Source organism: Megalops cyprinoides, chromosome 13 (assembly GCF_013368585.1).
Source record: "Megalops cyprinoides isolate fMegCyp1 chromosome 13, fMegCyp1.pri, whole genome shotgun sequence".
Classification (NCBI taxonomy): Eukaryota; Metazoa; Chordata; class Actinopteri; order Elopiformes; family Megalopidae; genus Megalops; species Megalops cyprinoides.
In genome coordinates this window covers 17927277-17954753 of record NC_050595.1, presented here as the reverse complement: position 1 = coordinate 17954753, position 27477 = coordinate 17927277, and the positions used below count along the sequence as shown (strand labels likewise).

Here is a 27477-nt window from a genome sequence, read left to right as displayed (position 1 = left end):
CCTCACACACTACTCCTGACCCAAAGGTACTCGCAAAAGAGTGGAGCAGCGGCTCTGCTATCCCATAATATCCCTCCGGCGCTGAAAGAGGCGGGAGGTCTGATTTGCCTATTTTCCACCAGACGTCACCCCTGTGCTGATGGACCCCTGAAAGGTGCCATTGTTCTAGTTTATGGTCCCTGGTCTGACCTCGGCTGCGGCTGACTCCTACCAATGCGACCGATTTTACTATCACTGTTCCTACTTCCAGCTCGGAGTGCGAGACCGGGGGCTGCATGTAAATCTCTTTCTATTTGTGGCTCTTCAAATTAGAAAAGGGATCACAAGAGACGAAAGAATCTTACCAAAACAATGCAGGCAAATCAGCCCAGGAGATAAACAAAGGGCATTTGGAATTAAACAAAACTGAACTAGGCCACTAAGCTTTAGCCTGCAGTGGTGAAAACAGACAATTAACAGCACTGTGAAGTTAAACACCTTGGTTTGCACTTTTAATTTAATGTAATAACATTTCTAGATGGAGCAGTGCAGAGTGGGGTCAAGGTGAAGGGTGCATCTAATAAGTATCCTGTATATCTGTCTGCTGGGCATGCCAGCTGTGGTAGCATTGTGTAAGAAATGTGCCATGTGTTGCTGCATTGAACACCTACATTTATGGATGGATAACATGTACAATAAGGACATCTGTGGAAGGAGGTAATGATTAACATTGTTAATAAAGTATGTAAATAACTTCTCTTGTATTGAACACTTATACAGCCCTTTCCGTGACATGTTTCTGTATGGAAGTAAAGTGTTGCTCCATGCTGTGACCTGGAGATGACCCGGGGGTCGGGCTGGCTAAAGAGGGTCTTCCTGCAAAACATTGCAGCGAAGATGCCCTGGCTGGTTTTCACATCTTTGACAAGACCAATAACTGTATTCACATAAATAACTGTCTTCACCTAAACATTCATCTTCTCCTTCTAGAAAGCATTTAATCTCTGAGGATAGCAAGACATTTCATGATAAGTTCTCATTTTTGCAGAGACATTGGAAAGTCAGACTTTATTTTATTTTACTGTTCTTTATAGCTGAGTACACAGGACCTATGAAAAGAGTAGAGCTTTCACTCTACATAGGTTCCTTGTACAGCCTTTTTTTTCCTTCAGTATTGCTAATGAAGTATTTTAAAATACAGAATTTTAAATACAGAAGTGTACATACAGAATTTCTGAATCAAATTAAATTTAATTCAGCTAGAAGTATCCCTAAAATGGACCCCTCAACAGCACAATTCAAAAGCTCATATTCACATTCATCATCTTTATCAACTTCATCATCATCATCTTCTTCATCAACTCAGCTTCATCTATGAGACGTAGTGCTTGAGCATTACCTTGCCAGGCTAGACATAGTTATGTTTTGTCTTTGGTTTTCGACTGAAAGGGTTAACCTTGTGGTTGAGCCGGTGGACTGCATGGTGGATGTTATCTGCAGCTGTGACATCACTGGCACTCAGCATTAGTCAACAGTATCTGATCCTGCCCTCTGTGATACCTGTTTTAGTTCAACACACAGCTCCACCACCTAAGCCCTTCATTTAGTGTTTATAAGAGAGGTGCAGCCACATGAGCTTCACTGTGTCTCTTGTAATATGAGGAGTGTATGTGTGTGTGTGTACGCATGTATTTGTGTGTATGTTTGTAAGTGCGTATATGTGCATGCACAAGTATGTATCCATGGGTATGTGAATCTGTGTGTGTGTGCGTGTGCATGTGCACATGGATACATATATGTTTGACTGTGTACGTCATTTGACGGTGTGGGTGCACATGAATGTGTGGCAGTGCGTTTGATGATGATGATGTTGGTGTGTGTGTGTGTGTGTGTGTGTGTGTTTGTGTGACTGTCATGATTAAAATGTTCCCAGATGAGATTTTATTCTCCTTTCAGGTTTCAGTTGTCCTAATTTGTCTCCAAGATGAGTCCCGCTGTCACTGCACTGATAAGTATCTGTGCTTGGGGACACTTTTCACTTTAAGGACCAAGGTATTTTCAGCTTATCGAAGCGTTTTGCTGATCACTTCTCTGCTCAGATAGTTATCGGCTTTGGCTCCCTAGGAAACACTGGCATCTGAATATATGAAACAGAGGCAAGGTGAATCAATTTAAAACAGGCTGCAAGGAAATTTACTCTCAATTACATATTTACTGAAACACATTTTTGTGTCATGAATGTTTATGTGAAAATAACTACATCCAAAACATATGTTCCTTTTGCATAACATCAGACCTTATCTGCACCATCACCAATATAGCATAGCTCTCTATAGCTGTATAGCTTAATTCAATGAATTAACAATACATTAGAGTTAAAAATGACTTACATGCTAACAACTGTAACATGTACTGTATATTATCACACAGTAAAAATGACTGTGAGAACATCACAAATGACATTGTGTCTCACACCTGCTATGTGTGGGAATTTCAATTCACTTGGGCTCCTTATTTTGATAGCATTAGATATTTAAAAACTGAAGGAGGTTCTTGCACTGTGTTGTCCTGCACATGGTGTATGTGTGGTGTATATGAATCAGCAGTGTGGTGTAGTGGTAAGGAACAGGGCTCATAAACCAAAAAAATTCTGGTTCAATTCCCCCATTGGGGCACTACTGTTATACCCTGGAGAAGGTACCTCACCCAGTTGCCTTAGTAAATATCCAGCTGTATAAATGGATAAAATTGAAACATTAGTGTCTGCTAAATGCTAATGATGTAATGTAATATATATGGAATAGATACATTAGAACAGCGGGACAACTACAGAGGAGGAACTTGTGCTGTAGAACCAGGGCACAAGCTCTGGTTCAAAGGTTACAGATATTTGAGTGAAATGCAGTTATCGAAAAGTCCAACCATTAAAATTACCAAATTAAAGATAAAAACTCTGTTTTTGTTTGGTCCTTTTGGGAGTTAATTAGTCCTGAACCATATTAAGATATCTTAAAGAAGAACCATGGCTTTTTCATGGGTTTCTGTTGATGAGCAACCCGGTGCGCCTTCTGCTGTGAAAATGAAGGCTTACCTACTTTCAGCTTTTGGGCATTGTAAGCTGTCTGTGCCAAGATGACAAACTCCTCAAGCATTTGTACTGTAAGCAGAAAAGCTGCAACCTTGTGAGCTTTGACAATGTTTTATCCCATCCTTTCCAATAGGAGGGGGCTAAAATCATGTGGAAAAACTAGACAAACAAAACAAATCCAATTTCAGAGATGACCCGTTATGGAGGGAAACTTGCTGAAGGCACAGACCCTGTTTTTCATTGCTCCTAAATAAAACCACAGACCACGTGCTAGTACGCTCACAAGACATATAACAACGTCATTGCTGGTGTCTTCAATGACAGAATAGCATGACCCATGTGAAAAAAAAATCACTTTTGAAAGATAAAAGAGATTCACATCAAAACTAACAAGATGCCAGATTTTCTCTGATATATTTATGTCAGGACTGGGATTCTTCTGGATTCAGCCTAAGACTGGTCAGAGGTTTAAAGGGAGAGTGCACTACAGAGTGCTAACCCAGCTAAAGTTGCAGCAACGTCACCAGTAAGTGCTCATTTGCTCACCACGAAATATGGTTGCCAGGACGTCAAGGTTACGGGCTGACAATGTCACAAAATTGCATTGCCCTTATGAAATGGCACCTTTCACTTTCCACGTTGCCTAAACGTCCCACTTGACATTGTAGCAACATATGTTTGGTCTTTAAATTATGTTGCAGCAACGTAAGGGCAACGTGACTGTGTTAGCTGGGAAGGAGCCTGTGAATCTGTTACTGAAGGTGCCACTAAGCGTCAGGACAAGAGCACAATCGTTATCCTTCCCTAAGGCCCGGGATCTTTAACTTGCTGAGATGAACACACCTCCTGTCGTGTTGTGCCTTATGAGGGGTGAGGCATGCAGTTTGAAACCTATAGCACACCCAGGATGTGGTTTGCAATGTCAAGCAGCCTATTACGTGTACTCAAAGTAGGCTGCTTCATGCATGTCATCAAACCATTCAAGGTTTTAGTCAGAGGTTGAATTTATTGGTGAGAAGTTAGAGGATAGTTTTGGTGTCCTTTAAGTACAGGAGTACAGAATTAGAGATTGAATCCTGTGCTGCTGAAGGCCACCCAGATAGAGGCAGCATTTTTTCCCCCAAATAATCTTTCATTTCTCATATGTTTTTCATTCTGTTAATGTCTCCTGCCTTGTCCCAGTGGGACTTGGTGACAATGGCCTAATTTGTTTAGCTGTTCTTTTCTAAGCATTTCCCGCTTGGGCCAGTCAGCATCGTGTTTCAGCTCTTGTGAGTCATTCGGTAACAGCGGGAAACGACTTAACACGGTGACCTTTTGGATTCTGTGTCTAAAAAAACCTAGCAAAGAAAAGGGTAGATCTCGTTATTTTTGAGCATCTTATCCACAAAAAAATGTTTTCTGGAATTATGGAAAAAGTGCGACAAAACTGTGGTAATAAAATTTTCATCCGTTCTGAGACTGTGACGCCTGCTAAACGGATCTGAGTAACTAATTCTCGCTCTATGACCGACTTTATTTACACAGCATTAGACTTACATTGCGATCAGATGTTTTTTTTTTTGAGTATTTGAGTATTTGAGTAGACGACCTTTCTGCAGCATATTTGTCTGTGCATGGCATGTTTGTTGTCTCTGTCTCTGTTTCTCTAATTAAATATTACGCCTTCCCTGCGTTAGGGAACTTCATGCTGAAGGGTGTATCTTGACATGTAGGTGTCATTTATTAACATTAAGACAGTTATCCAGTGGAAAGCAAAAGACTAAAGACCTACATTCAGACAATATCAAAAACTGATTTGACTGATCCATACAATTCATATAAATTTAGGGTCCAAGGTGCACGGTTGTAGGAAGTTTGCCATACATTCGCGAGAATTCAGGCTTTCATTAGAGCAAAGTAACAGCGAATCTATACCTCCCTCTAGTGGTAGTGTAGTAGACCTATAATTGACACACAATGGCTACCCGTCACAAAGTTTAGCAAGGTGAATTACAACGCCGGTACGTCACACTAAAAACGTGAATTTTACATATAGGCCCTACATTTTGGTTATTTAGTAGACGCTCTTGTCCAGAGCTTATCTGTTCGCCATCTTGTAGCTACTAATGTTTATACGAAACACGTAAATGTTTTGGATAATCATTTATTATCCATATATATTACGCCTCTTAATCCTTGAAAATGAGATTAACGTTATTAATAAAATAACTGGTCATCAGCGCAGCGTTGTATTCACTGTATGTATAAATATGTGTGTGCGTGCGCATTAACAGTGTTGATTATTCTAAGACACTTCACCGGGTATTGGACTTTAGAGCTCCACACCCTTGATCTGGTGGAACAGCGGATCTATACAATCTGGAACCTCGGGCTTCAGTTCTAATAGCTACGATTCGGGCTGATGTCGAAACTTTTACTATGATCGTTGCAACTGACACATAAATATAGACATACAGTATGGTATACGTAACTACAGAAACACATACCCGAGCGCCTAGAATTTGGTGTACATAAACTACAGATCCTACAATTCCGTGCAGCACCACGTGCCAACTTAATGCCTAGTCATGTGTCTGTAAGGTAACGCTGTCAGTGTGGGAGCAGGGCAGGAGTGTTAAAGAAACATGCACGAAGGGGATGGAAGTGGGGCGACTTCTGTGCAGAGCCCGAGGATTACAGCAGGGAAGTGCACAGAAGTGGCCAGCGTTGAGGACGCGAAGGACCAGGCCACGAAATTATGTGGTTATCTCAATAAGCTTGCGGGCAAGGGGCCATTAAGAGGATTCAAATCACGATGGTTTGTTTACGATCCCAGAACATGCTATCTGTATTACTTCAAGACTCCGCAAGACGCTTTACCGCTGGGACATATTGAAATAGCTGATGCTAGCTTCACCTATGATGTGGAGGGGGAAGAAGGGCTTTTCGAGATCAGCACCTCCGGAAAGGAATTTATACTCAAGGTAACGTTGTCCACAAGGCGGTCGACCTGGCTAGCTAGCTACACTATTTAAATTCCTAAACGGTTTGCAAAAATATACATCGTTCTCTCATTCTTTTACCGCTGTTGTTTTTGAAGTTTGGTGCTGAGTTGTTATGAGAGCCATTGGCAAGTAATTAAAGTGATTTAGAAAGTATGTTGAAAAGATAAAATACAGCTCACTAGTTAACTGTGGTAACACAGTATCGCGTTGATCGATTTTAGGACGAGGATTTTAGGATTTAAGTTTATGGATGGACTGTTATCATTAGCCACAGTAAATGATCTGAGCCGCAGGAATGATATTTACTATTGACTGGGAACGGTGCAGTACGTACTCAAATACGACGGATTTTGACCACCTGGCTAGAATTATAGCGAGAATTACAGTTCATTTCGTCGCTAAATTAGTATATAAGCCAGCTCGGTAACCTTAGAGGTATGTAGTTGCAGTGTTCATTACTTAAGTCATTCACCTTTTCGGACCGTCATACTATTGGGAAGTACCGTACCAGCTATTTAATGCAAGAATGGGATTTCCTGTTTTCCTCTTAGCGTCAGGGCAGGAAAAAGTAGTAGGGTCTACTGCTCTGCAGATTCAGGCTATTGTTTTAATTGAAAACCGAGGAGTCATAACATTAATGTTGGCAGGATATTTTTGGTCATGGCTTTCTGTTCAAGTTGGGGAAATTTTACTGTTGTTAACGTTATGGTTTGTATAAATGTTATACCTCTGTTGTTTCAACCTGCATTTGTTTATACAGGTTTCCAAAACCCGGTCTTCTATGTATCAATTGCTGTACATAACACTTCATATCTAACCTGTTCGGCAATATTAAAAGGCTCTTAAGCGTTGGCCGTTGCTCCACCAATTACATTAAAATAATAATTAGTTAACTTTCAGATACAGAGGTAAAACGGTCCCGATTTTTTTCCACTGAAGATGGCAGATATTTTGATCTCCAGAGGTTGACGTTGGAAAAATGGTAGTCTGACGTCAAAACGTCAGTTCAGCGTTCAAAATTAGTTCATACATCACCGTCAGTGTTCAATGCTTCCTTTGTCTACAATTAGTCTATACACTAGAATGGATCGTTTTGTGCTTAGAATATCGCTTTAGATATATACAGCGATGGAAGAGGTGTTGTGTAAGATCCATCCAGCTGACACGTGGGGGGACAGCATCTTGGTGTCGATGTCTTATCTGGTGGAATTGTCGAGGTTTTTGCGTTCAATACAAAAACGTTCAATACCTTTTACAGCTGAGTTCACGGAATAGGCTGCCTTGGCACAAACATCGCATAAGCTGACTTGCATTACCACGCATGAATCAAGTCACCATGGTAAATGTTTGAAATAAAGATCAAAATGTGCATACACATGTCTGAAATATTAAAGGATTCGTTTGTGGTGTGGAACACCGCAACTGTCTCTGTTGAGCTTGTTATGGTTTTCTTAGCTGAGTATTTCCTTTTTGAAAGCAGTCTTTGCAAGTGAGAAAGGTCACAGAATGTCAGTAGCCTCAGGGACAGGTGCTTTGAGCCAGTGCTCTGTAGATTTGGCAGGTACTGTTTGTATCTTCACTGTTTAGGATCATGATAAATTGTGATGGAACACAACATTATACTCCTTTGCTAAATAAAGGGCATGCATTTTTTCACCAAGACTTGCTTGGCATAATAGTAAAGAACTCCTCTAGTGTTGCTTTAGTGTTGTTTGAATAGGTGACCTAGACCTGGCCAAATCTGGGTGACATCACATCCTACTGGTTTTGACCACTTACTGATGTGCAGGAAAAGCTGCAGTTCTTAGGGAGGAAGTGTAACACTGAGAGCTTCCTGTGGTGAGGAAGATCATGAAGTTCCAGGAAGTAGAGATGGGGAGCACAGAGGGACCCTTAGGTAACCTGAATCCCACTGAACTGAGATCAGTGAAAGGGTTGCGAGTGAGAGGTGGGCAGGAGTATCGGGTGTGATTTCATGTATGCACCAAACAAAAGATCAAGCCTTGCCTCTCCTCAGATTTCCCCCAGGCTGACATAGTTTGTTCTTCGTGTCGGACGGGCCCAGCCGAAGATGAGGATCATATGGCCATGTAGTGGGTGGATTTCTAGTGCAGGAAGCTCTGTCACAGCTGTCTGTTTTTTGACTGACTCAAGACAGCACGTGTTTTGATAATGTTTGAAGAATGTCACACATATGCCAGGTCATTTCACTGAGTGACCCCTCCCCCATGGATTGATTCGTCCTCTCTCTGCAGGCTGCAAATGCGCAGGTAATGCGCTACTGGCTGCAGCAACTGCAGCAGATGCGTTGGGAGTTCTGCACCTCGCGTGGTCGCGGCAGCCGCGACAGCTGGATCTCCCCCACCCTTCCACACCCACACTGCGGTCTGGTGGCCAGGGACACAGGTACGAGCCAGGTACACACGCTCACACAGTCACACACGCACACACACACACGTACGCACATTCACGCAACCACATGTGCATGCATATACACGCACAGACACATGCACGCTTCCAGACACTGTTCAGCAGATCTAATCTCTGGAATGTTCTCCTAAGTAAAGGCCCAGTGTTTTTCCTGAGCTTGTGTGGCTGTATTATCTTCAGATGGAGGGAGAGCGGGGGTTCTCTCATGAACACTAAGATGAGCAAAGCTGTCATGTGCAGAATGGCTGGCTGATGTGAACCGATCAATTTTTCTTGTGTAAAGCAAAAAGCAGATACATTGAGAAGTGATTGACACTGAGGGAACCGTCATGGGGTTCATAAAGCCTCTCTCTGTGACCGCTGTTACATACATTGTCCCATAGTGTTCAGTGCTGATTATTATCACACTGTGAGATAAGCTTGACCATCTGTTAGCTTTTAATCATGTTTTTGCTCCTACTGCAATCCTTGTAGATGACGGTCAACTGTTAGCTGAAACACAAACAGCTGTCACTTTAAAGTCTCTGGAGAAACACACTAGCCCTGCTTCAGAGGTCAGGTGAGCTGCAAGCTTCAGGTGCTGCTGCTCCCATCTGCTGCTGGATGAAGTCTCTCAGTCACTATGGCGATAGTTGCATGTGCGCAAAACAGCAGTTATTACAGAAGATCAATGGAGTGCACTTTGAGTTTGCCTGTCAAACCAACCAAGGTCCATTGTGATATATGATTGTAGAAGGTCACAGACCACATTAAGCTTAGGCTATGTATTATTCATCACTCCTGCATCTGTATGTTTTTGTGCATGATAAATATATTTGCACAGGCCAGGTTGTTAGAGTTGAATTTATCATGTTGTTCTACTCTCCATGTGACTTCTCTTGGCTGTGGGCATAAAGTCATGGCAATAGAGAGCTTTTGTGTGTAAAAATAAAAAGATAAATGACAAATTCTCAGGAACTCGTGATAACAGCGAGATGTAATGTCAATTTAGATCTCTTATAGGCACTGACAAAATGCAGCTCGGTAAATACTAATGGTGAAAGTCAAGCACAAAGGCAGTGTATAAACTCGTCTGATCAGTGCTGTAAATATTGACTGGGGCTTGCATCCTCACAAAGCAGGGTGTCCTGTACAAACAGCACATTAGGGCAATGTAAAATCCTACTGTACTTACAGGTCTGGGCTGCTGTTTTGTGATAATGCAAACAAGACCTGCAAAAGCCAAGATAAGCTTTCAGATGAGGGCTTTCACACGTCATGCAGTGTACTCTACATACACTTCCCTCCTGCACACATGCATGTACAGACACATCCATAAATCCCCACACACACACACACACACACACACACACACACACACACATGCACGCACACACATATCCTGCTCTGTTTGTTGAAGTACAGTACTGAAAGCTCTTTGTTCAGCATTCCATCATTCAGATGCTTATTCTGAATGAGAGAGTTGCTGACCTCAAGTGACCCTGAAACTTTCTGCTATCAGAGCTGCATGCAGCATTGCGTGGCAATATGAGTGCATGGCTGTACTAAGCAAAATCCAAAGAGCAGCACTGTGAGGACATGTACACGTATACAATACATGCATTGGATTCATTAGCAGCCTGATCCCCTGACCGTGCCATGATTGGTGTGTGTTCCTGTGTGTGCTGTATATTCTGTCCTGCTCTGTGCTTGGGTTGGGCTTTGAGCGCTGCAGTCACTGTCCTGCTCTGTGTCCAGTTCCAGACGCCCTTGCCTTCCAGAAGCCCAGTGAGAGCATGGAGAAGGTGCGTAATGACTTTACCGTGGAGACCAGCGCGGAGGGCCAGGTGGGTGAGCACACGGCCCTCCCCACCTCCACCCTCAACCGCTCCATCAAACAGTGGGGTACAGACCTGAGGTAAGATATGGGGGGTTTGAACCCCAGCGCTGTGTGGCAAAAGGAGGAAAATGAAGAAAAAAGGACCAGCACGCAGTGTAGCAGTGTAGCCTTTCTGGAACAGTGTGCAAGTCATTTGCCCTCATTTTAGCACTAGAGTTTTATGCACCTATCCTGTTACTTTTGAGGAGACGTTGTAAAGGCAAAACATTCTTTTGTATCTTTATGGAGCCCCAGTGTGCTCAGAAACCCTGAGGATATAACAAGGCATCCCAGCATACAGAACACACTAACACACTGTTTTACTGTAGAGCAGGAATAGATCAACCAGGTCCTGGAGGGCTAGAGATGTTTCCTCTTAATTACAGATAGCTGGATCAGGTGATCAATGAAGGCAGGTGATTCCAGCGGAATGGCCGACCAGACATGGTCACCTACATTCATTTAATAAGACAACAAATCTTATTATGTGATTAAGAGCTTGGATAGAGCAAAAGCCAGAAACGGCTCTAGCAGTCTAGGACTAGGGTTTTCCCACTCCCCTGCTCTAGATATTTTGCTCTAATAATAGTGACAGTTATCTGACTTCATTTGTTTTTCTGTATATGGGTGCACATGATGAGCCAGGACGGGCTGACTGACCTGTTCTGCTCTGTATTGTGTTGTTCTGAAAGTGAAAATGCATAAATCATTCATGCAGATCTGTGGAGCAGGCTAGCTGAAGTGTCTCTGGGGCTTTATCCTGGGTGTGAGATGGAACCTTTTTCCTACTGTATCCTATACCTGCCAAACGTGTCCAACAGGTGCTGCACCTGTAGACTTAGGAGTTCCGTGTATGCAGATCTCTCTTTGTAAGGGAGTTGTATCATTCACAGGCAGTGCATTTGCAAGGCGAAAGCAGTCTTCCCTTTGGAACTTTGGGAATCAAGAAATTTTGTTTAAGCTTCATAAGGCATTTGGAGTAAATGTTGGCTCTTTGGCAATTTGTGAACCATAATGCATTACGGTCTGATAAATTCACACACCAATGCATTGATTCATTGTTAGAAAAAAAGTAAATGACTCTTAGCCCAAGTGAATAGTTCATTTGGCAGCACTTCCATTATGATATGCTGTACACAACTGATTAGCAATATAACAAAATGTTACATCAGGCACACTGTGTAGGATGCTGACCTTTTCTAACGAAGTTGTGCAGTTAACGTGTTTTTGTTGTTTGCCACAATATTTCCATCCCCAAAGAACACCATTGAGTGCACAGAAATAATGCCATAGAATTAATGCCGCGCATTATTGTGATGTATTTTGGATTCTGTGTTCTGGTGATTAATGTATGTTAGTATACCTGGCTTCCATTGCCTAGTCAGATTGCACAGGGTAACTTGTGGTAGGGCTTGAATAGTGTGATGCTCACACTCACTGGTCTGGGAGTATTATTAGCCTAGCATGAATGTAATGTAATGTAATATAATATATGCCACTATGTGCTGTGTTTTTCCAGTCATAAATGCAGATATTCACTTTACTTCAGAAACAAAGACTCTCAGAAATTCTATTAGAAGGGGCCTTATTTTTAGCCTCAGTTACACATTTGTAAGGACAGAGCAGAGAACTTCTTGTATAAAGGCAAGGTAGGCCCATGGCAGTTTAAACACCTTTCCTAAAGCTGCAGGCCCCCTCTCCACCCACAGGATCTCCATGTCCCATCTGCGGCCGGGGCGCGGCAGTGAGTCCAGGCGCAGCATGTTCTATGCTGACGAGGGCGAGGGGGTTGACCACACGACAAAGGAACCCGCAGAGCAGACAAGCATGCAGGAGACCCCCAAGAGAGCCCCAAGAGACAGCCACAGGAGTGAGGGCCACACCGACTTTACACCAGAGCAGGAGAGGACAAGGGCCTCTGCTATAGGGCTGTTCTGTCCTGTTCCTGCTGGTCTGCAATGCCTGCATTCATTTGTTTTGCAATTTATTTTCATTTATTTTTCATTTGAAAGTTTAAAAAAATCTCATTTGCCTCATTCCTCTTGCTTAAAATCTATGGTCTAACATATGCAGACAATTACATTCTTCCTTGTCGTGCTGTATTATTGTAGGTCCTATTTTACTCCACCCTTATTCATGGGGAATTATCTGTTTATACAGATGGATAGTTATTGAAACATCTCAGGCTAGGCATGCCATGGCTGTCCCTTCCCAGGGCATTTAACCTGCAACTTTCTGTTCCTAAACCACTATACCGCTCTACCACCTGTTTTTAAAAGGCTTGAAATGGCCTTGTATGATGTTGGTATTAAAATGCTTTTTTACTGTTTGTCATAGGAGTAGAGCCTGTTTTTCACAGGAACACAAAGGGCCTGTTTTACCGCAGCCTCTGCTGTCTCTCCCTCAGACTCCACTGGCTCTGGGTTCTCCTTCGACTTTGGGCGCAGCTCCTCGCGCTTTAAGAGGCTGTCCTCGCAGGACGGGGCGGGCTCGGGGAGGCTGGCCCGGGGCGCGGACGGCTCAGGGGCGGAGTGCAACGGCAACAAGATGTCGGACACAGAGCTCCGCCTCCAAAGACAGCAGGAGGAGCTGGGGCGGCTCCGTGAGGAGCTAGTCAGTCAGAAGGTACCGCAAGGCATTCTGGGCATACCCCCCATACTGGCAGTGGTGTAGATCTGTCCGTGGAAGGGTGAGGGACTTGGCCTACAGGTCGTACATCACAGAGAGGGTCAGCCTGGTGTTGCCAGGGGTTGATGAATGGGAGTGTGAGAGAGCTTTCTGACTTTGAGAGCTGCTAATCTGTGCGTGCCCCGGTCAGCCCCCCACTGACAGGGTCCCGTTTGTAATCCACTGCTTTAAGGTGCTGATCTCCTCTTTCTGTCACCTTGTGGCAGCGTCAGGATTTCACACCTCTCACTCTCAGAGCAGATCCGCATGCTGCTGGAACTTCATACAGACAGAGCTAACGGGGAAGTTTGAAACAGCAAGGCATTCTTTCCATTCCTGTGTAACACTGCACATTATGGTGGCTTTGTTCCTAGGTAATTACATATGCTAGTAATAAATGTAAGTTTTATGCAAGTCCCACTTTTTACAGAGAATTTACTGGATGGAAAACTCTCAGAATTGAATGTATTTAAATGTGTGTACTTACATAGCGGTTTTATTGTATTCATATACTATGTACAATGAAAGTATACACATGTAATTACATAAAATGCCAGCTGGATAAACCCCCATCTTTATAGCGTTAAGTTTCTGAGCATTTGACTTGTCTTGACTGACTGTAATGGAATTACCCTAAATGAAACAGAAATGAAATTAGACGATCAAAAAGTAGGGAGATTGGACTGGACTGAAGGGGTATGATTGTACTCATACTGGAAATGATGCCAAATATCTGATTCAGGGGAGTTCTGCAGTAAGAGAAAAGAAAAACACCAGCTGATATGCCCAGGAAATGAATCAGTCATGCTCCACCATAAGCGGTCAGGTCTGAAAAGCACTGTGCTTTCCCATGAAACTCCCAGAGCCAACAAACCAACCAGGCAAGTCTGTTAGGCAGAAGCTGACTCTTTGCTTGTGCAGTTACTGGTTCAAGTTTCTTCACCAGAGACATTAAGGCAGAAAATATATTGAGGTGCAGGTGTGACTTCATTATTTAATATCATAAGTTTGCTTTGCAAGGCATTGAAATCCAGACCAGCTTCCATTGCTACATTTTGCACAGTATCTGGGGTGGTTTCAGAGGTGATTTGGGGTAAGGACCCTGCTCAAGGATGTAGTAGTAGTGAATGTTCAAACCTGCAATGCTTTGGTGTCACACCACACTACTGCCACAACCTCTCAGGATTATCTTTTGAAGTTTAGAGGAAACTGTGGATCTGATTTCCTGACAGAGGAGTCTGGTATCAGGCTGGAAGGTTCATTTACATCTGCAGTGTCCTTTTGGTTCACAGGCTGTAAAGACACACAAGGTTAAATACAATACAAATTACACTGAATACAATAACATAGTGCAACATAACTTTGTAGCATAATGTAATGTAATGCCGTCTTGTCTCCTAGGAGATGGTAAGAGTCCTTCAGCTGACACTGAAAAGCACTCAGTGGGAGAGATGCCCTGCGGATGGCCCCAAGGGCCCCCGGGACACGGCCGCATCCTCAATGGAGCAAGAGGAGGAGGAGGAAGTCCAGATTCGGGCCCTCCGGCGCCACCTGGAGAAGCTGACAGAGGAGAGGGACAGCCTCCAGCAGGAGGTTGCCGCCTTGAAGGTCAAGATGGGCCAGATCCAGGAGCAGCTGGCCATGCTCATGGAGACCATCCAGGCCAAAGACCAGGTCATCATGCAGCTGTCTCAGCAGGGCGGATCCGTGTCTGAGGGTGACTGCAGCGGCTCACCCAACTTCACTGCCAAAGAGCTTCAGGAGCTGGACAGACTGAGGGTAGGAGCCTTGCAGAACCAGAGATGTGATCAAAACCTGTTAATCCTGATCTATATCTGCACTTAACCTATGCCAAACCTATGCTAAACATATGCTATACTCACATGACCATTTGTTGTCTGGAAAAAATGGCCAAAAAATGACCCAAGGCCCTTCGTATCTCCTCATGCTCACCGCCACAGTGTGGAGGAACTAGCTGTACTTAACTTTCGTGAGAGATTGAAAGTATTGGTAGCAGTTATCTGCCAACAATGAAAAGTCTTTTGGACTTCTGACAAAGGGGAAGTCCATGTTGTTGTCATTATTCTTGTGGCTGCTCTTCAATACCATTTTTGGTAACGGTTGGACTATACTATTTCATTCTCAGTCAGGTGTAACTTCTGTTACTGGGGCTGTTCTGGGACTTCTTAGTTTCAGGTCTCTGCTGTCCATACTTTCATCATTGTGTTAATGTGCTTGTTGCTGTAGAAACGGTTGGGCAGTGTCATCATGGCATGTTCTTACAGTCGTTCCTCTGTGCTCCGTTCGCTGATGGGCGGTTCCATTCACACTCCCCCAGGATGGTCTTCAGGGCTATAAATCCCAGAACAAGTTCCTGAACAAAGAGATCCTGGAGCTGTCTGTGCTGCGCCGCAATGCTGAGACCAGGGAGAAAGCCCTGGAGGCCAAGGTGACTTCCAGATAACAGGCACACATGCGTGCGAGTGCATGAGCGTGTGTGTGTGTGTGTGTGTGTGTGTGTGTGCGCGTTTGTGTGTGTGTGCCTGTGCCTGTGCATGTGCATAGGAATGTGTGTGTGTGTGTGTGTGTGTGTGTGTGTGTGTGTGTGTGCGCCTGTGCGTGTGCGTGTGCGTGTGCATAGGAGTGTGTGTGTGTGCGTGTGCGTGTGCGTGTGCATAGGAATGTGTGTGTGTGTGTGTGTGTGTGGGGGGGGGGGGGGGGGTGTAGGAGTGTAGGAGTGTATGTGTACGTATTTGTGGGTAAGAGTGTGTGTGCGTGTGCGTGCGTGTGTATGTTTGTGTGTGGAAGACAATGTCTCACCTGTATTGGCAGTGCTCTGTGCTGACTGTGTTTCTCCTGTGCTGGCAGTACGCAGCTCTGGAGGCCAAGCTGTGCCAGGTAGAGAGTAAGTACCTGGTGCTGCTGCAGGAGGTGCAGAATCCCATGTGCTCATCATCGCCGGCGAGTCCGACGCGGGAGGTCATCTCCAGACTGCTGGAGGACGCCCTGCAGGTGGAGAGCACCGGCCAGGACGAGCACCCCGTCTTTAAGCCCAACCCAGTCAGGTACCGAACCCCTGCCCTGCCCCACCCCTCCCAGTCCTTGCCCTGTGTTGCCAATGACTTCACTGCATAAGCATATTAGATGCGCAGTGGAAATCTGAAAAAAAAAAATCTGCAAACATTTAGCAGTTTTAAATACTATATTTCTCCTGTCACCACAGGTTGTACCCCTCACCCTCAGCAGCTGTCTTAAAAGCCCGCTTTGATATATTTACAGAATTTGCTGATGAAAAAAATCATTTAATATGTTCTGAGTGGAAGGTTATGCTGAACTAGGGTGGTGAACCTCTTTAATCCCCTGAGTCTCTGACTCTACCCCCTCTCTCTGACCCCTCCCTCTCAGCGAGTATGATGTGTACGGCTTTAAGACGGTACCCGAGGATGATGAGGAGGAGAGGCTGGTGGCGAAGGTGCGGGCCCTGGAGCTGAGGTCCCTGTCCCTGGCAGAGCAAGAGGTGTCGGTGGGGGTGAAGTGGGAGAACTACTTCGCGGGGACGATGAACCGGGAGATGACGCGCTGCCCGGAGCTGAAGGCCCTGGTGCGCTGCGGCGTGCCCCACGAGCACCGCTCCAAGGTGTGGCGCTGGTGCGTGGCCTTCCACGTCAAGAAGTTCCGGGAGAGCGTGGCGCAGGGCTACTACGAGAGCCTGCTGGGCCTGGCCCGTGAGAGGCAGAACCCCGCCTCCAAGCAGATCGAGCTGGACCTGCTGCGCACCCTGCCCAACAACAAGCACTACTCCTGCCCAGCCTCCGAGGGCATACACAAGCTGAGGAACATACTGCTGGCCTTCTCCTGGAGGAACCCAGACATCGGCTACTGCCAGGGCCTCAACAGGTACAGCCAGGCTGATCTCAGATCCCACTTAGGTGGGAACCGTAGCTTACCTCCAGCTGTCCTGTACAGAAGACAAGAGCAATGCTCCCATAGACTAATACAAGGTATTAAAAGATCAATCTGCTACACCTGAGAACAACATCAGAGCATTTCTGGAACTGCACTGTCAGCCTGTGTTTACTCCAGTACGTTGTTTACTCATGTTGCATGAGAGTGAGGAAAAGCCTCATGTTCACGGGATAAGTGGATCTGTTCATGTGTAGTGGGAGAATGAGGAATCATAGACCTGATAGTGGGTGGCGCTACTGTGTGTTGTCAGTCACTGACTGTTAGAGACAAATCAGAAGGCTTTGTTCTCCATAGCAAAATCAGTGGTTGGTTTAAATCAGTGAATCATTGACAGTATGTGATATCTCCATCCATTCTGGGGTTCCTGAAACTTCACTCTCCCACAGGCAGGTGGTAAGTGAGTCGTGTCCTTGTCCCCCAGGTTGGTAGCTGTTGCTCTTCTTTATCTGGAGGAAGAGGAAGCCTTCTGGTGTCTGGTTGCCATTGTAGAGGTGTTCATGCCACGGGACTACTACACCAAAACACTGCTGGGATCACAGGTGGAAGAAAAAACCTGCCTCTTAGAAAGCTCTGTATACATAACAAATCATACTTGATTGTCCAATGATATCATTTAAGTACAGCAAAAAACCAATTCTGTTTTATGTAGCCCATGTAGCATTGATTTGCTCTTTGAGTTGAGGTTCTTTGTATATGAGAGAAGTTCTTCCTAAAGTAGGAAGGTCTTGGCTCAGAGTTTGGCCCTACCCATCTCCCCAGGTTGACCAGCGAGTGCTGAAGGACCTGATGAATGAGAAGCTCCCTCGTCTCCACTCTCATTTTGAGATGCACAAAGTTGACTTCTCCCTCATCACCTTCAACTGGTTCCTGGTCGTGTTTGTGGACAGTGTAGTCAGCGACATCCTCTTCAAGATCTGGGACGCCTTTTTATACGAAGGGCCCAAGGTAGGAATGAACTGTTTTGGGGACACAAGATAGGGATGACTTTGTATATTAGGAACCCAAGGTAATGACACCTTTCTGTACCTGATGCTCAAAAGTACTGCACCTCATTTCTGTATTTGATACTTGTGTCTGCATTCATCAAGCATCTCAGAGTAGGAAACAGCGTTTTTAGTTTGGTCCTGTTCTTCCATCAAAGAGTAAAAATGATTTACCAAGATTATTTAGACTTTAAAGAACGAAAATGTCTTGGCAGGGATTTGTGAGTCCTCAGAAGCTGTCCTAACCTGTTAGGAATTGCTGACAGGTGGCTACATCAAGGCAGTGTGTATGCATTTTTCAGGATAGCAAATGTGGTTTGCATACATTCAACACCACAAAGCTGTTAAAAAGATATCCGTCAGGTAAAGTGGGTATTTTATTTGTCACCAACTTCATCAGATACATTGTCACTCCTTCTGTGAGAAGAACATCACTACTTACAAAAGAGATTTCACATTCTTCACAAGTATATCTGGCTGCAGCCCCAAAAAAGACAGCTGCATAATAACAAGTGTGCAATTTGGCACAATATCTGCCTGCTGCAGACTCACATTGGCATATCTGGCCTATTATCTTCAGGAGAAATCAGGAATTAAGGTAATATTAACTGTTAAGAAAAACTAAAACAGTATAGTCCTGACAAATATTATATTGTTGTGATTATTAACGAAATAATTTCAAACAATTATATTTGTTACTTTCAAGCTGATTAAGAATGGAAAGCATCTGTGCTAATTTTCCGGCATATATTCACATTTATGAAATGTTAACAGCATTGTTATAAGTGCTATGTTAACACTACTGCCTTCAACGATTGCATTTATTGGGCTTTTTCTGAACATAAGGAAGAAGCTGTGAAAAATGTCTATATGACCATTCATTTGTGGCAGGTCATGTGTTGTAAAAATCAAATGAGATCCCCTTATAGGAAATGGTGTCACTGCCAGCTAAGAGTAAGCATAGGAAGCTTCATAAATAATTCCCATTGCCTACTCTAAGGTGGGACTTTTATACTCCTAAAACTGCTTTTAGCAAGAAACATAGGAGCAGTTCTCAAGCACTTGATGAATACAGGCCATGGTCTTATCAAGATACACGGTCGGTTTCCTGGTTCTCAAACCAGTCAGGTCAGTTCTGAGACCGAGTTCAGTACCTCCACGGAGAACAGATGGTGAAGAATAAGGAATGTCAAAATTAAATATAATCATGGTGTGGCTTTGTGGGTCTTTTGAAATACCGTACAAATGTGAGAGTGAGGTACCAGGACCCCCTGCAAGATAATAAAAAGGAAATGCTTTTAAAGTGATAATGGGATGGTGTGGAATGCGGTGCTTGGGAACCACTGGAAAGATAGTGTAACTTCATCAGATCACTTACTGTAAATTTCAGAGACAGCTGCTTCAGAGATAAACACCAGGTAGATGGCTGCCTTGATGTGCTGGTCTGCATGGTTCTGATTCGCCCCCTCTCCCCAGATCATATTTCGCTTTGCCCTCGCCCTCTTCAAGCACAAAGAGGAGGAGTTCCTCAAGCTGCACGACTCCACCACCCTCTTCAAGTACCTCCGCTATTTCACACGCACGATCCTGGACGGCAGGTAAATCTGCACTTCAGCAGGCTTTTCATCTAGGATACTAGGAATATCATGGATATGAAAATAATTTTCTATCTAAAAGAAATTATGAGCGTAGGAGGCTGTATAGATGACTTCTGTTTTCACATAAAACCCAGATTTTAGTTTTCAGAGTGCTTCATTCACCGGAATGGGTCATTTATTTAGATTCTGTTGGTAAGCTTTGATTTCACTGCGAAAGCATATGCCGTATCTTTTTAACACATTAATGACTGACGCAGTCCGTTCTTATTAGAAAAACACTGATCAACATGGAGTGTGATGTTCAACCTGCCCGAAAGAGAAACATTGTTATAATAACAAAATGATATTTGAAAATGCTCTTTGCCTCCCTCTGCAGGAAGCTGATGACTATGGCCTTTGTGGACATGAACCCCTTCCCCCTAAGACAGATCCAGAACCGCCGGAGCTTCCATCTGGAGCGGGTCCGTCTGGAGCTGACGGAGCTGGAAACAATACGACAGACATTCCTGAGGGAGAGAGAGACGGCTGCCCAAAGCAGGACCGTTTTTAGTGATGATGAGGAGGACAACTGACAGCCATCCAAGTCCCATTCTGGCACCACTGGCTGGCCAATCAAAAAAGATGATTATTCACTTTTTTTTTTTTTTTCTTTTGGCCTTCTGGTAATTCTGTTGCCCAATCTAATCTGGCAGTTTCCTTCTACGGAGAGACACAGATTTGCTGGCCTTGTCTTATTTCGTGAATCTGAGCTGGAAATAGTCCCACTCTGGTCAACAAGACCTTTTTGAATTTCAGGGACTGACAAACTAGCTGTGTTTACCTTTATTCTTGCTAGTCTGTCTTTCGTCCAGAATGGGGTAGAGGGAGATATACTGGGGTTAGAGATTTACATGACCATAATCCTGAAATAGCTGACAGTAAATTATGCTAGCTGCAGTGGGCTTTTTGTCAGATCAGGTGTTTTCATTGGTACTGATTACCCTCCCTCTAACTCATACACATGAAATCATCAGTCAGAGGCAGACGCAGACTGAGAATGAGGAGCTTGTCTAAGTGTGAATGATTTCTGTGTGCCTGTCGTCAAGGGCGTAACTTTGAATTGAACATTGGGGGGGTTGAGGTCTCCATGAATATGATTATTTAGGGGGGTTGTATTGGCCGGTTTTGATTATTGGGGGGGGCTACAACCCCCCCGTAATTTACGCCCATGCCTGTCATGCTGGTAGCACTAATGGAGCTGGGCTCGGAACTCAACGTTTGCAGGGTCAGATTCCAGGGAGTACATTAGAGCAAGGTACTTAACCTGAGCCTAGGTAAACAACCAGTGTATTTGTGGGTAACGTGTCAAATGAGAGCTGTGGATCCACCTTGCGCGTATTCTGCTGAGAGCATGAAGAAAGAACACTAGTGATTCTACTAGAGAGTTCAGGCTTTTGAGTCTCTGAGTTCTTACAAATCAAGCAGCTCAATAGAGCCCCTACAGTTGGGCACTGGTTACTGTGCTGAAATTGTACGTTTGAGGAGGCGTGTCGACATGCTGGCTCCTCCCCATCCCTCCCTAAACATACATGTACTTTTACCAAAATCATCTGTCTTGTGTTACTGCACTTGTAGCACTTTAAGTTCAAGGAACTGCAGCTGAGGGCAGGTGTCCTTTGCAATCAGGTGAGAAATGTCACAGATGCATTCCTGATGGCTGGAGTGCTGTCCTTGATGGCAGACGGACTGCAAGCGGGTGGAGCCATGAAGCCCTGATTCAGATCACCTGTCGCAGGACAGGGCTGAACGCAGAATGACTCTTATACTAAAACTGAGTAGGAATTCCAGGTATGACTGTTTTTTGTCTGTCATGGTAGAAGCCATCTGCACTCAGTGAGGTTTTCTGCTGCTTGTGTTTTCAGTGAAATCAGGAATTCTCAGGACTCTTCATCTCTTCACTGATTTATTCTGAAGTCTATTAATAATCTGTGGGCCGCCTTGTCAGTGTGTGTATGTTCAGCACTTTAAGTGTGTCAGACCTGTATGAGCACATGTTCCTCCATATTCATTGACCTATGACCTCTGGCTTTTGTCACACGGTGTCACTTACCTGGCTTTGGGAGTGATTTTATAACCTTGAGTGAAACACCTGGATCAAAGGTGAGTTATGGAAGTCTCCGTGGGAAAGGCGTCTGCTGAGCAAATATGTAACGCACGGCCATGATCGGTTTCCTCTTTCTGCTGCACCTCTGCTGGCCTCTAGAGGGAATGGTTGTTTTTTTCCCCAACCCATATTCAGGATCATCTGAGGAATGAAAAAAAAACAAAAAAAAAACCCACAGACGTTGAGAAATGAGACAGGAAACAAACAGGATGATTGTTCATGCTAATGACATTACAGGTCTGCTGGAGATTAGAACAGCAGGTTTCCAGTACTGCCGCTGGACCGCTCATGCCTCTGAGTGCGACGAGATTAAGCACAGAGCGTGTTTGGAATTGAGAATGGAACTGAAGAGACAGAGGACATAGCTGATAAGGGTAAGAGTGAACTGACGTAACTCTTACGCCTGGCGCTTTTATTCTGTCCTGTGCTCTAGTATTTACATTTTGTATAAACCTCATCTTATGTTACCTTTTTTTTCTTTTTTACACCAAGCACATTCCTTCTCCTTCATAGACATTCCTAATGAATGTGTCTTATTTAATTCTCTTAAACATGATTTTATATACTAGATGTATCAGAATTTGTCATATACCTGTATGGACAGTAGTAGTTGATAGACACGAAGTGGCTTGCAATTGATATTACTATTATTGTACAATCCTGATTAGTATTCGCTTGATATAAATCAATATCTTGAAAGGAATTCTTGGTAAAATCTTAGAAACATATGGTCCAAATGTAAACCACAGAAAATATTATACAGTAAAAATTTAGGGTGATATTTTTATTTTTTTTTTTGTGAGAGCTGGTCTTTCAAATGTTTGAACATTGTTTATTTGTTCCCTTTTTTCCAAAGACTTAGAAAAGCTGCTTATAATTGAATTCCACTCAAAGTGCAAGGCTACTAGATGAAGGCCAGATACTAATTCCATCCTGAATCCTTTCAGATAGTTTTCTGAGAAGCTGTATTAAGTGAAGTTTTACTTCATTTGTAATCAAACCATTATATGTATTATTTTATCACGAATGGTGTGGCCACTGTTGCACAAAAATATTACTTAGACCTGGAATGTTGTATTTTTATTACATTTTGGTGATGCCTTTTTTTTTACAAGTATATAATCTGACATATAGTTGAAATTGTACCATTTCACAAATCTCAACACAATGGAATGTAGGACATAATCTGTCCAACAATCAAAATAAATGGTCTTGGACAAAGTTAATTTCACAGTTCCAGACTGGCCCATTCGTCAGTGTTGTGTTGAATAATCACTCCTTGATTTTGCTTTTATTCCACACATTGGACTAGGCTGCAGGGAAATCATAACATGGAAGAAGGAACATTCCTGCATTTGGAACCTGGAAGTCTTGGAACTCATCTTAGTTTCACACTGTCCTTGTTCAGAATGTTGCAATCATAAGTTCTAGAACCTTGAGAACAATCACAGTAATACCAGAGATGGTCATTCTTTCATATAATCTTCCTCTATTGGCATTTTCCCATCAAAGCAATAAATCGGTCAGTAAACATCTACGATTGGCCTAAACTACTCTGTTCTGTATGTATATCTTCTGTACTTTTTAGAAAGAGGGAGTTTTCTTCTGTAGAATTTAACAATTGGGATATCAGGGTGTCTATGATGTTAAGGGCCAGAAATAGGGATTGGTTTGATTTAATATAGCATGATCTAACACCCCATATATTTCCCAACATAAAGCTAACAGCTTTTATGTTTTTAATATGAAGGTAAGTTGCTTTATTTATTTCACCATTTTTCTACTTAACTTCATCCATATAATTTATTTCCTTATCCATTTGTTTAATGAAATATTAGATATCCTCTCCAAAGGCACACATACCCTTAGTGCCAAAGCTTGTTTGTAGTACAGATGTTCACTGTTGCTTTGAACTGTTGTGAAGGTATTATTTTGGCAGTGGTGAATCTACAGTTTATACCTGCATGTCAACAGTTTAATGAGAGCCTTTCAGCAGAAGGAAGTCTGAGGCTTGTGTGGGCACAGTTTGTGGAAGAGCTGGTGCTGCAAGGAGGAGCTGCCCGCAGGCGCTGATGTGAACTAGTTTCGCCGTTTAGCCTGTAGTGGTTAGAAGGTTAGAATTATGGTTGAAGAGTCTGGTTCTAGAGCAGCACTAGCATGAATCTTCTGCCTCACACGGATCTGGCAGCAAGTCACATCCTCCTGAGAACTTCCTGGTCTGGAAGAGAAGTGGGAGTATTCCGGAATGTGTTTGGAGAGCTGAATTGCTGTGCATCCGAGGGAATGTCCCTAACCCTGCCCCCTCACCTTTGGTAAATATCTTTTTTTCCCCCCTAAGTGCAGCAATTCCCAAAAGCAGCAAATAATTTTTCAGACACAAAACAGACATAAGTGATTAAAAAAGCTGAATGCAAACACAAGAGCTGTGACTGTAGTGGTAATTGGTCTATGTGTGTGTTATCTTTTTCTCCTTTAGGGGGCAACAGTGCCTTATTTTTAGAAAAGCCGTGCTCTGTAGGGATGTTATGATTCTGTATGATAATTCAAAAATATTTTCCAAAGGCAAATGATGGCCATGAAAAATAAGAAGGCAAGAATGAAGAAGAGAATGTGTTTCATATTGATCTGTTGCTGTAGAATTTAGCAAGCAAAATCCAAGAGGGCGCAAGTTGATCACAGATCTGTGGGAAGAATAATTCCCAGGTTCATAACAGAAAGTGGTTGGGTTTCATGGATTTGTAGAATAGAACTTCAATGGCCAGTGGTTTGAAAATTAATTATTCTTTTACATAGTTACTAAAATGCTTATGGAGGTTTTGGGCCACGCTGTATAGAAGGGCTTTTTTAGGAGCAAGAGGAAAAGGTTGGGCCTGAATTAAACAATGTTGAACATTTAACCACTGCTCCAAAGGGGAATGATACTTGCTCATAGTAGCTACAGTTTAGTTATGTGTCGGAAAATGCAAAAGTATTTTGTAACGCCATCATAACTGTCTTTTTTTAGCTAGCAGCTAGAATATTGACATCCCAATCATGCATGTGAGTCATCTGATGATGAAACGCGTCAAAATTAGTTTAATTACAGACGCTATGTGGGAAATATTCAAATTAGCAGCGTGGTTGTGACCCCTTCGGTCGCCCGAGGCTGAAAAAGGAGCGGTGGGCAGCGGGCATGCAGCCATGGAGTTTGGCACTCGTGAGCGTACTTTTGGGATGGGAACAGGAACAGAGTGTCACTCTGGCTTTTCATTCCGGTGTATCTCCGAATGGTTTGGCCTGTCTGGAGGGGGGGGGGGGGGGGAGCAGCTTTGCAGGATATGGTGATGCAACGACGACTTCACCCGAGGCTAGTTTGCGAACCCGAACCACTACAGGACCTCAACTGGACCAGCTGGGTGAGAACCAATTAAGGACTGTTAAAATGTGACCGAGCACTCTAAAAAAACGTTGTAGGGTGTTGGCACATTCCAGCTGCTGCTGTTGTTTGCTCCGGTCAGGTGAGAGCTTCAGTAGGAGATGGAAACCTCCTTTTGTTGTTAATTTAGCCTATAGACTCCTGCAATGGCAATTTTAATTTTATTCCCTGCAAATTTAAGCAAGGCAAGGCTGCCCTTGACAACTGTACAGGACAGAAATAAATGGGGTTGGTTAAGAAAGCTAAGGACCTCCCTCTCTAACTAGAGGAACTAAGTAAAGATAATTGTCATATAGAGGGTGATGCTGGTGTCTGTGGTGGACAGGTATGCACCTGCTCACCCCCCCTATGCTAATTGCTGGAACATTGTTACAGGTAAGTAGTATGTTATACATTGTACACTGCTTTTGCAAATAATTGCCATCCAATGCCTTTAAAGTGTTATTCCAGATTTGTATTGCTCATATTTCTTTGGCAATATACTTATTGTGGTTATGGTGTGGTACACACACACCTTAAATGCAACCCCTCACTTTTTATTGTGGGTCAAACAGCAGAATCCAAAATCCTCACCCCATACACTGCAACAGGCTGACTGGCAGTACAAGCTGGGCTTTGAAAGCTGGCCTTTGCCATTGTCTTTGACTTTAGTGATTGAAATCAACCATGCCATAGACAGATGACAGTGTGATCATCTTTTGACAAAAATCTTCCTCATATTCAAATTCAGTCGACCAATCAATTAAATTTTATTTGTTAAGCACATTTTCTTTTCCGTTAGAAACTGTCACAAAGCACTGAACAACTGGATGCTTCCCAGAGGGAATGGACAGACTAGAAAACCCAGGTTAAATTAGGGAAAAAAATGGAAAATTATTCCCATACATACAAAAAAAGGCAGTTAAGTGATCCCTGGAAACCAATGAAATGTTAACTGTGGTATAGCACGAGAAATCTTTATTCTTCATGTTTATTCTATAATTGTACTGCACCCAAACATACACTTTATGGCCAAAAGTATGTGGACACCTGACCATCACACCTATATGAGCTTATTGGACATCCCATTCCAAAACCATGGGCATTAATATGGAGTTGCCCCACCCCCCACCCCATTGCAGCTATAACAGCCTCCACTCTTCTGGGAAGGCTTTCCACAAGATTTTGGAGTGTGTCTGTGGGAATTTGTGCCCATTCAGCCAAAAGAGCATTTGTGAGGTCAGGCACTGATGTTGGACGAGAAGGCCTGGCTCGCAATCGGCATTCTAATTGATTCCAAAGGTGTTCAATGGAGTTGAGGTCAGGGCTCTGTGCAGGCCACTGGAGTTCCTCCTCACCAAACTCATCAAACCATGTCTTTATGGACGTTGCTTTGTGCACAGGGGCAGTCATGCTGGAACGGGAAAGTGCCTTCCCCAAACTGTTGTCACAAAGTTGGAAGCATATAATTGTCTAAAATGACTTTGTATGCTGTAGCATTAATGTTACCCTTCACTGGAACTAAGGGGCCTAGCCCAAACCCTGAAAAACAGCCCCAGACCATTATCCCTCCTCCACCATACTTTACAGTAGGCATTGTGCATTACAGTAGGTCGCGCTTTCCTGGCATCCACCAAACCCAGATTCGTACATCAGACTGCCAGATAGTGAAGCGTGATTCATCTCTCCAGAGAACACATTTCCACTGCTCCAGAGTCCAGTGGCAGTGTGCTTTGCACCATTCCAGCCGTCACTTGGCATTGTGCATAGTGATGTTGGGCTTGTGTGCAGCTGCTCGGCAATGGAAACCCATTTCATGAAGCTCCCAATGCACAGTTCATGTGCTGATGTTGCAGCCAGGGACAGTTTGGAACTCTGTAGTGAGTGATTCAACAGAGGTTAGGTGGTTTTTACATGCTACGTGCTTCAGCACTTGGTGGCCCTGAGTGGACAACCTCTTTGTGGCTGAGCTGTTGTTGCTCCTAGATGCTTCCATTTGACAATAATAGCACTTGACCAGGGCAGATCTAGCAGGGCAGAAATTTCGCGAACTGACCTGATGGTATCCTATGGCAGTGCCACGTTTAAAGATGGCATCCTATGACAGTGCCATGTTTAAAGTCACTGAGCTCTCCAGGATGACCCATTCTACTTCCAAGGTTTCTCTATGGAGATTGCATGACTATGTGCTTCATTTTATGCACTTGCTAACAATCGGTGTGGCTGAAACACCTGAACTCAATAATCAGGAGGGGTGTCTACATAATTTTGGCCATGTAGTGTATTTCTGGCGACCCTCATGGGTATACGCCTACATAAGCATTATGCAATCTGAACGAAGAACCAATAAAAGCATTTATGTGTGAAACTGAAAAACAGCCCAA

The 27477-nt window shown here is 43.7% G+C and overlaps 1 protein-coding gene across 1 annotated transcript; it reads left to right on the top strand.

The window, feature by feature from the left end:
* Positions 1 to 5675: 5675 nt before the first annotated feature.
* Positions 5676 to 20147, top strand: LOC118788007 (TBC1 domain family member 2B-like). Its single transcript, XM_036543823.1, has 13 exons — positions 5676 to 6033; positions 8310 to 8460; positions 10222 to 10381; positions 12052 to 12212; positions 12750 to 12967; positions 14411 to 14788; positions 15348 to 15458; positions 15878 to 16074; positions 16415 to 16906; positions 17397 to 17514; positions 17735 to 17920; positions 19435 to 19556; positions 19933 to 20147. Exons 1-13 carry the CDS (start codon positions 5695 to 5697, stop codon positions 20126 to 20128), a joined length of 2829 nt encoding a protein of 942 aa, XP_036399716.1. The 5' UTR covers positions 5676 to 5694; the 3' UTR covers positions 20129 to 20147.
* The last annotated feature ends 7330 nt before the right edge of the window (positions 20148 to 27477 follow it).

Coding starts and splice junctions, on each gene's coding strand:
- LOC118788007 (XM_036543823.1), top strand. CDS start 5,695: ATGCACGAAGGGGATGGAAGTGGGGCGACTTCTGTGCAGAGCCCGAGG. Junction 12,968..14,410: donor AGGAGCTAGTCAGTCAGAAG/GTACCGCAAGGC, acceptor CTTGTCTCCTAG/GAGATGGTAAGAGTCCTTCA. Junction 16,075..16,414: donor TTTAAGCCCAACCCAGTCAG/GTACCGAACCCC, acceptor CCTCCCTCTCAG/CGAGTATGATGTGTACGGCT.